The following is a 9,889-nucleotide window of genomic DNA, read 5'->3' on the forward strand; positions in this document are numbered from 1 at the left end:
GGAGCTGGCTTCTTCCGCCCACAGCCCCTGTGCACCCTCGGGCTCACCCCAGTGCCGGGGGGTCTCGGAACCCCCGCCCATATTTGTGCCCATCTGAGCAGCACCTGGGTAGGTAAGGCCTGGGGCTAAGGGGGCAGCTGGTGGTGGCAGGACTGGCTCTGCTAACTGACCCAGCCCACCCCGCCCAAGGCTGCCCCTCGCTGGATTCCCAGCCCCACGGATCCCCCCCAAGCTCTGCAGAGGAACCAGTCCCCGGGAAACAGGTGGGGGCACGGCGGGGGGAGGGCTTACAGTGGTTGCCACCCCCCACTTCTGTCTCACCAGCTGATCTTGGAAGTTCTCTGTCCCCTCTGCGCCTCAGTTTGCCTCTCTATACCATGGGCTTTATGAACCCTGAGAGGGAGGCCGCCCCCGTCTGGGGGCAGGATGGTTGTCCTTGTCTCCACAGTCGTCCCAACGAGCTGGGTGACCCAGTCTCTGCCCTTTTGGGGCCTCAGTTTCCCTATATAAGCAATAGGGTGGACTGCATAAGATGGGGGGACTCCAGTTCAAATCCCAGTCCTCTCATTTGATGAAAGAAGAGACAGAGGGTCAGAGGGTCCCCAGAGCCAGCCATGAGGCAGGCAGGACAGAGCCCCAGAGCAGGGAATGAAAACCCCATTCACTGTATGTGGGTGTCCCTCTCCTCTCGCCGCCGTAGACTGACCACTGGGTCACTGGCTCCACTCCCCAGAGATGCTGGGCTCCTGCAGTCCTTGGCCAAGAATAAGGCAGGACCCACTGCCCACGTTGAGCCTTGGTGCCCCCATCCGTCTGTGGGGCCTGAGCCTTGCCCATCCGGCTAACGTTTTCAGGCCTTTTGATGTCCTCGTTCGGTCCTTTACGTAGAGGTGGCCTGGGGAATCCTCCCAGCCCTGTAATGTCCCCGTTTCAGAGGAGGGAACAGGCTCAGAGAGGCTTAGTGGGGTTTGAACCCGGGCCCGGCAGAACCCCCCGCCCCCCCAGAGACCGGCAGGCTGGGCCTGCACCAGAGAGGGGCTCTCTGGGGTAGTAACCCTACAGGATGGGCTGAGCCAGGTGGCATGGGGGCGGGGGGCTGGCTCAGGCCCTGCTGTGTGACTCTGGGCAGTGACACCCCCTCTCTGGGGTGCTGGAGAGCCTGGCAGTAGCAAGAAAGAGGCCTCCATGAGTTCTGGCTCCGTGGGGCTGGAGGCCCTGGGGGCCGAGGGACCGTGTGCAGTGGGCATGGTGCCTGCCCTCCGCCCTGCCCGGGTATCGTCTTTCTCCCTCCTCTTCTGGACTTTGTTTCCCGAGCCCAGGTGGGGCGAGGGAGGAGGGGGTGCGCCAGCTTTCCCCAGGCGGGGCCCTGTCCCCTGGCAACCTGTGGGCAGGGCGGCGCCAGGTGTCTCTGTGCCTGTGGACAGAGTTGGAGCCAGGCTCAGCAGCTGCTGGGGGCCAGGAGCCAGCAGGTGAGGCCGGGGACGTGGTGTGGGGGGCAGGACGGACAACAAGTTCAGGCAGGCCAGGGGTCCCATGTGGGGTGGGGTTTGTTTCCGGCATAGGGGTTCATGTGCCCCCCTGTGGGATCCTCGGGGTGCAGGGAGGGGGTCCCGCATTCCCCACCCCAGCCCCCTCCAGCTGTGCTCTCAGGGGCTGGGGGGGCCTCCCTCGCTCTGTTCCCCCAGCCGTCTCTGAGGTCTTGGGGGTCTCTACCCTTCCTGCCCCACCCCCACCTGGGGGAGCAGAGGCTCAGTCCCTGAACCTTGCTGGGGCTTCAGTCTCTGCCCTGGGCTTCAGGTCCCCAAACCCAAGAACCTTGAGCCCCGAGCCTCCGACGAGGGGGTCTGATTGAAACCCTCATTGGTTCTGAGAATTCGGGAGGCTTCTGGAGGAACGTTCATCAGTGCCGGCTGGAAACTTGCTTGCGGAGGTCTTGAGTGGCATGTGACACCCCCGTGGGGTCCAGGATCGGGACACACAGGCGTGTGGGTGGGGCAGTCTCAGCCTGGGAGAGGGGCCGGCTGGGAGCCTGTGGGCCTGGGGCAGAGACTCTGTTCAGCAGAGTCCAGGGTCTCCAGGCGTTGGGACTCTGCCCAGCCAGGGTCCCAGGAGGACCGTGCCCCGAGTGACTGGGCCCCCCGAGACGCTCCGTGCTGTGACCTTGCCCTGTCTGAGCCTCAGCCCTTCCAAAGGTGATGAGGAAGCAGGCGTGTGGCATGAGGGGCCATAAACCTCGGCTGGGTCTGGTATCGGTATGATGCGGGGTGGGGCCGGGGAGGAGCAATGGGGTGGGGAGCTTCCTGGAAGAGGAGACTGACTGGGAGCCAAGGCTCAGGCTTCAGGACCTCGGGTGAGCCCCCCTTCCCCTCCCTGGGCCTCAGTTCTCTCTGCTCCTGCCACAGGGTCCTGGGAGGAGCAACCACAATGCAGCCCTGGGAAGACCGTGCAGGAGGCTTTGTGACTCCTGTTACCACTCCCCTGTGCGGAGTCTCTGGGGTCCTCCCTGGGCTTCACCCCACCCAGGCTTCCTTGCTCCTCCTTGGGCCCCGTGTGGGCGCAGCGTCCTCCCAGCTCGCACACGGGGAGACTGAGTGTTGCAAGAGGGGGTGCCTGCCTGAGATCAGTGGTGGCTCCAGGGTTTAAATAATAATAATATCAGCAACCACCGTGGAAGCATTTAGCTGGCACCTACTGTATACTGGGTATGGGGCACGACTGCTCGGCAGGCTCTCAGCGTGGAGCCAAGTGCCGTGGTGGACTCTACCTACAGTCCAGGTGTGGACACTGAGACCGGAGGGGAGCAGGGGGTTTCCCGGACACGAGCCGGTGGGGCCCTGGGGCCTTGAGCCCAAGCCCCAGCCCGAGCCCTGCTCCACCGGCCTCAGTGAATCACCCCGCAGGAATGGCCCGGCCGGAAGAGGAAGCAGTGTCCCCACGGCACCCCCTGCGCCCCACCCGACTGCGAGACCGACACCGTCCAGGCAGGTGGTTCTTTTTCCCGGAGTTGATGCCCCGTGTGGCTTATAGATCCTGTGGGGTGAACGTCCACTTACTCACTCAGCAAACTCCTGCGTCACCTCCTCCCATGCCTGCCCTCCCTGGGGATCTCCGGGGCCTGGGCACAGACCTGCCCAGCCCTCAGGGTCAGCACTGGGCTCGGGGCTGGAGTGCGGAAGGCTCGTCTGGGCCCCCAGAGGACAGGGACCCGGGCTGATGGCCTCCAGTGGGAGAAGACAAGTCTCAAATACGCTTACCCCCTTTCAGAGCTGTACCCACCCCTGTGAGTTTCCGGGAGAACACCCCCATGGGGGCTGTGTGGTCACGGGGACAGGGGCTCAGTCCCCATGCCCGGCGTTTATTACCCAGGCTTCCTTTTTTTTTAACTACTGTTTTTCCGAGTATGGTTTCAATATTTGATACATACAAAAGCCGACGTGATACGTGCTAGTTATAACCTCGTTCCCAGGATGGATTTCACGGTGCTTGATGCCACTTCTCCAGTTCAAGGGGGGCTGTATTTTCCTTTTTAGAGCTACAGCCTTTACAAGCAAGTTGGCTGGAAGACAGCCGATGTACACAGTAACACTGACAGAACCGGGGATGGGCACAGGGACAAGGGCTGCTTGGAGAGCTGAGAACGGCCAGTCTTCCTTCCTCAGCTGTAGAAAGGGGACGCCTAACTTGGGTGCTGGACCAGGCAGCAGATGAGGCTCAGACAACAGGCTCCAAGGGCAGGGGCAATCTTGGGGGGCTCCCTGGAGGAGGTGTCGTGTGGGCTGCAGATAAGAAGGCTGTAGAGGAGCAGAAATGAAGGTCCTCCAGGCAGAGGGAGTTGTGGGAGGAGGAGGAGGGCCAGGTTTGGGGTAGGGATGCCTGTGAAGTTTGGGGGTTTGTGCGGAGGCCAGATGAAGGCCTTGAGAATTGCAGGCGAGGCCAGGAACCAGGGGGCTACGAGAGCAGGTGCGTGACCTTGGGGGATGGGGCTCCTGGAGCTGTACTCAGCAGAACTCCAGTGCTCGAAGGGGTGCCAGCCCCCCTCCCTCCAGGGCACTGGGTCGGGGTGTGGCCCAGAGGCTCGATGGCCTTCCTGGCCCCGCAGGACAAGGTCCAAGGTGTTCCCTAGCCTGTCCTAGCTTTATGGCACGGAGGGGGCGGACTGACTGGGATGGGACAGTGTCCCTCTAAGCAGGTTAGGGGAGGGAACCAGGAGCTGGAGTCCCTGCCACCCGACATCAACTGAGTCTCAGTTTCCCCACATGACATGTCTTAGTGAGGGTCAGGCCCGCTGATGAAGGAAATCACAGCAGGAAAGAACCTCAGAGTGTGCGCCCTGGAAGAGAGGCGGATGCGCGTGTTCGCGGGGGTCCGGGGAGGCGCTCTGGGGATGGCTTTGGGTCTGGCCATGGCGAGCTGGGCCGGCGAGGGCAGCAGCAGGAGTGGGGCACCTGCAAACGTCAGGCACTCAGGGGGCAGACTGGCGAGTCAGTACAGGAATGGGATCCAGGTGTGGCTGGATCCAGGAGCTCAAACAAGCCCAGCAGCCGGAACAAGCCCAGCTGGGAGAGGGTCCGCTTTTCCGCGGTAATTGCCAAGTCTCCGATCAGGCTTCTAGGTCCTCGGCAGGTTGGGTCACATGTCCATCCCTGAGCCAATCACAGAGGCCAGAGGGTAGAGTGCTCTGATTGGCAGGGCCGGGTCATTTACCCATCCCTGAGCCAATCACAGAGGCCCTTTGGCCAGGACTTTGCCCTTGACTGGACTGGAAATTGTGCCGCTCCCCAAGACAGGTGCTGTGTCCTGCTCTCTGACCAGTTGGCCCTTGTTCCCTTTTCCTTCCTCAGCGAGCCTGGAATACGTCCGCCCCAGGGAGCCGTGGGGAGCTGAGACCCCAGGACATGGACCGAGTGACCAGATACCCCATCTTCAGCATCCCTCACTCGCCTCGCCTGGCTGGCCTGGACCCCGATGGGGACACCAGCTACACGTTTGAGGTGGTGGATGTGGGGCCGGTGGCCAGGGGCTGGGGCCAGGACAAGCCACAGGCGTGGCCCGCTTACCGAGAAGCCCAGCTAAATGCAGCCAGGACTGGGGCGTCCTACAGCCAACGTGCCTTCCCGGGCCGGTCACCCCCGTGGATGCTCTCCTTCCGGGAGGGTGACAAGGATGAGGAAGTGAAGGCCTGCCGCCTGGACGCCGGGGACACCCAGCCTCGGCGGCCACGGGACCTGGAGAAGGAACGCTGGGCGGTCATCCAGCACCAGGCCCTCAGGAAGAACAGCACGGTGGCCACGCTCCACGGCACCCCTGGCCACCTGGACCCCAGGAGCCCTGGCCAACCTCAGCCTGGGCCCCTGGAGGAGAGCGCCGTGGACAGGGAGCAGATCGACTTCCTGGCAGCGAAGCAGCAGTTCCTGAGTCTGGAGCAGGCCAATGCAGGGGGCCCTCTGCACCCTCCGGATCAGGTGGCCCCTGCCCGTGCCCCACCGGGGCTCAGTCAGGCCCCCAAGGCCTCAAGTGGGCTGCTCTTGGCCAATGGGTGTGATGTCCCGCTGAAGCCCCAGGAGAGGGAGGTGCTCCTTCGAGAGAAGAGGGTCTGTGGCCTTCCGGCTGTATCTGGCGCCCAGGATGCGGATGACCCCGGCTCCCGTTCCCAAGTGGGGTCCCTGGAGCTCCCTAAGGAGACCCCCATCGAGCGGGAGATCCGGCTGGCCCAGGAGCGGGAAGCGGACCTGCGAGAGCAGAGGGGGCTACAGCGGGAGAACAGCCAGCAGGAGCTGGTGGAGATACCCAGCAGGCCCCTGCTGACCAAGGTGAGCCTGACAGCGGCCCCATGGCGGGACCGAGGGCGCCCGTCACTCTACGTGCAGCGGGACGTGGCGCAGGAGATGCAGCGTGAGGAGGACCACCGGTGGCGGGAGGGCCTGCAGGCCACACCCAACAGGCTCTCCCGGGCTCCCCAGTCTGGGCTCAGGAGAGCGTTTAGCTCAGACTCCATCCTGGACCTGGCCTCAGACAGCAGCGCGGCTGACCCTGCCCCAGAGGTGAGGAAGGTGGGCCGCCTTCCTGCGGATGCCTACCAGCCGTACCTGCGTCCTGGGAGCCCCCGGCTGGACTTCGAAGCCTTCCACGCACATGGCAAGCTCCATGGTCTCTCTACGGATGAGGCCAAGGCTGCGGGCTCTCCAAGGGCCACAGGGTCTCTGAGGCATCTCTTGGAATCCTCTGGAAGCCCCCCAGGCATGAAGCCGGAGTGCTCCAAGCCGCCCCAGGGGCGCCCACAAGCCCACGGAGGTGTCATTCGATGGGAGTATTTCCACCTGAGCCCCCTGCGGTTCAGGGTCCCAGATGTGCCCCCGCGGGCTGAGGGTCCCCGCGTCCGAGGCTGGGAGGTGGGGGGGACCCTGGCATCGAGGCTGCAAAGGTCCCAGTCGTCAGAGCTGCTGGAGAGGGAGGTGGAGAGCGTCCTGCAGCGCGAGCAGGAGGTGGCCGAGGAGCGGCGGAATGCACTGTTCCCTGAGGTTTTCTCCCCACCACCTACGGAGGACAATAACGGAGGTGACCAGGACTCCAGGGCCTCCTCCGCAGCTTCGGGTGAGGATGGGCCGGGCAGTGGCGGCTTTGCTCTGGGCTCAGAGGCTGGAGCAGGGTGGGGGGGTCAGGAGCGGCTGAGCGTGGGGAGCGTCTGGGGGACCCCGTCCACCTCCCCGGTCGACTCTGTGCACCCGTCTGAGCTCACGCCCTAGATCCTGGACCGAGGTGTCAACTGTGCCTTGGGTTTTTGCTTTATCAGTGTGGATGCTCGGTCTCTAGGGGCACACGGCTCAGATGCTGTGTCCTCTCTTGGCCCGAGACTCTGAGTCTCCCAGGCGTTCTGCCTTCCCGGGACCCAGGGACCCTCCCTGATGCCCCTTCCGCCCCCACAGGCATCGTGGGCAGCTACTCGGTGACCGAGTCCCACTTCTTCAGCCCCATCCACCTGCACTCAGGCCTGGTGTGGACGGCGGAGGCCCCTGCCGAGGCTTCTCCTGAGCAGAGGAAAAAGAGGGAGCAGCGGGTGAGTCTCGAGCCCGGCCCGGCCCCCACTCCCCGAGGCCTGGCTGCAGTCTGGCACCCCCTGTGGGGACACAGGACAGTTGAGGGAGACTCAGGCGTGACCTGGGTTGACGCCTGCCTCCCTCACGGCCCTGTGGGAGGCTGTGCCTGTCCCCCCTGCACCGAGTGCAGAGTGGGTACACTGGCTGTCTCTTCACGCCCGGCCTTCCGCTGCAGAGGCCACCTACGCGGGGCCCCCCCTTGCGGTCGCCCCCCTGCGTCAGTCTGCAGGAGGACGGTGGCCATGTGGCAGTGGTGTCCTTACCCTTCCACTAAGTGCGTGGCCCTCCGACGCACCGGGCCTGCGGGCCTTAGAGCCGTGTCCTGTCACACCGGCCCCGGGGCAGGTGGCTCGTGAGTTCCCACGCAGGGACCTGAGCCCAGACCCGGCTGCACAGCCCACATCTCCCCCCGGGGCGGGGTCTCCGCAGCCGCGGACGATAAGGACAGTAACAGCGGCTCTAGCCTCCCGCCTGCCGCTCGGGGCACGGGACGTCAGCACACCCTCGCCCCTCGCTGACCCTTGGGCTCCCCCGCTGTAAAGTGCGCGGGACACTAGGATCGCCCCCTTGAGCCCTGGAGCGCGGCCTGTGCGGGAGAGCTCAGCGAACACTGACTGTCTTCATTACGAAGGCGATGTTTGGGAACGGGGCTTCAGGCCATCCCTGAGGGGAGTCCCTGGGGGGGTGCACGGTGCATGGCGTTGAGTTTGGGGTGATGGCGGGGCACTCGGGGGGCCCGTGCTGGCCCAGTGGGCTCTGGGGCGTGGCGCAAGCACAGGGCGGGGGGCTGACACGTGTCCTCTCCCTGCAGTATGCCGGCATCAAGTCCTTAGACCACATCGACTCAGAGGTGAGTGTGCCGCTGGGGACGGGGCCCCCGCCTTCCCGCCCCGCCTGTGCCCTCTGCCCAGGGCGTGGAGCACCCCCCAGCCCGTCTTCTGCGTGCGGGCACTTGGATCCTCCGTGGCTGCCTGGGGTGGGTTTCGCTGGGACCTGCCCGTGGGTACAGAATGTGAGCGAGCTCTGTGTGCCATCTCTTTACCAGGTAGCGAAGGTTTGAGGCAGATCGGGCTCCCCAGAGCGCCCATGCCTCGGTTTCCTTTCCGCACACAGGGACAGGCATTTTCTCTGGGAGAGGGACTCATCTGAGACGGCCACGTCAGTGGATTTGTGGAATACATTTCTGAGCTGGGTCCAAAGTGCCAGACCCCAGCACTTGACCTGCTGTGGGTCTCGGTGTGAGTTGGCATGTTCCTGGGTGCTATTCCCAGAGGTAGAAGGTCTGAAATAGTGGAGGGGAGCTGGCCTGCTTTGCTTCCTGTTCTAGATGCCTCCTACAGGCTGGCAGTGGGGAAGTTGCCTGGGGGGTCGGGATCCCGATGGGGACTCGGTGCCTCCTCTTACAGGTCCTGGAAGCCACGCGAGTGACCCACCACAAGAATGCCATGGCGAGGCGCTGGGAAGCTGGTATCTACACCAGTGAGAGCCAGGACTGAGCCGGGGGACAGGGCACCCTTGCCCCCGCCCTGCCTGGTCGGAGCTGCTGAGACCGTCCGCAGGCCCCCCTGCCCCTCAGGGCGCAGGTCCCTGTTGAAATGCAGCACCGGACAACCACGGATCACGTGCCACCAATCCCAAAGGTGGACGCGTTTTCAGACGGGAGGGTTTTCTTTGCTGTTCTTATCTTCCTGGGGAAATTGTTCTGCTTTCTGTCTAAAGCTGGGGATGAATCGGGCCTCTGTCGACTCGACTCTGCTTCTGAGGCTTTGCCGAACACCCTCGGGCCCAGAAAGGGGGGAGACCGGCTCCCCCGGCTACAGATGTGACTGTGCCTGCTAGTCCGAGGGTGGAGGGGCTGCTTAGGACGGAGGCTTGGTCCTGGCCCGTGAGGAGCCTCAGGTCTGGGGGGGAGCACCCAATCTCAGGGTCTCTGTGCCACCCACCCCGGAGCCCCACCCCCGTGGCACGCCCGGCAAATCCCGGGCATCTGGGGCCCCGTGGGGACGGCCCCGCACCTGGTGGCGAAACGGCCCAATTTAGGGGCTGAAAGGGGCCGTCTGCTCCAGCCCCAAACTCCCCAACTGTGCCCACCGTGAAATGACGCTGGAGCGGGCGCCAGCCTGTCCCGGCCGCCAGGCCCACCCCAGCCGCCTCACTTGTCGAGGGGCTGAGGCCACCAGGCCCCTGCACCGCCCACCCCGCGGCATCAGCCACGGCAATCACGCACCGCACGCGTGACCCTCCTGGTGGCGGGGGGGGTGGGGCGTCACTTCGGTTCTGTGTGTGTGCTGGGCTCACTCCTGGGGGAACGTGTCATTCTGGGCAAGGCTGTGGGCGCTGGATCCCAACCCTAACCATGCTGCCGCCCTCTGTGTGGCCTCGGGGCTCCCCAGAGCGCCCGTGCCTCGGTTTCCCCTCCACACACAGGGACAGCGCTGGGACCCGCCTCCTGCGGGTGAGACGCGCTCTAACTCGGCGCCTCAGCCTCCAGGCCCCTCCCGCCACCCCCCTCCGCAGCTGCTGCAGGGAAAACCGAGGCAGCTATTTCAAGAAACCCGTCCTGGAGACTGCCCACGCGGGCTGGGGGGCAGGCAAGGGCCTGAAATAGCTGGGCGGGGGCAGGACTGCGGGGGGGGGGCCCTGAGGGCAGGGCTGGTGCAGGGGGGCTGCCTCAGGGCAAGACAGGCCGAGGGAGGAGGCAGGGCCCCAGTCTGAGCGGGGAGGCAAGATCCGCGGGGAAGCCCCAGTCTGAGGGGGGAGGCAAGGTCTGTGTCCGTGGGGAAGCCCCAGTCTGA

At 64.7% G+C, this 9,889-nt stretch overlaps 1 protein-coding gene across 1 annotated transcript; it reads left to right on the plus strand.

The window, feature by feature from the left end:
- The first annotated feature begins 1,398 nt into the window (after window positions 1-1,398).
- Window positions 1,399-8,829, plus strand: MISP (mitotic spindle positioning). The gene is made up of 5 exons (XM_081822039.1): window positions 1,399-1,469; window positions 4,842-6,591; window positions 6,924-7,054; window positions 7,906-7,944; window positions 8,501-8,829. The coding sequence occupies exons 2-5, from the start codon at window positions 4,896-4,898 to the stop codon at window positions 8,588-8,590; spliced, it is 1,956 nt and encodes a 651-aa protein (XP_081678165.1). The 5' UTR covers window positions 1,399-1,469; window positions 4,842-4,895; the 3' UTR covers window positions 8,591-8,829.
- The last annotated feature ends 1,060 nt before the right edge of the window (window positions 8,830-9,889 follow it).

Source organism: Leptonychotes weddellii, chromosome 1 (assembly GCF_054177405.1).
Source record: "Leptonychotes weddellii isolate Sample4059 chromosome 1, ASM5417740v2, whole genome shotgun sequence".
NCBI lineage: Eukaryota > Metazoa > Chordata > Mammalia > Carnivora > Phocidae > Leptonychotes > Leptonychotes weddellii.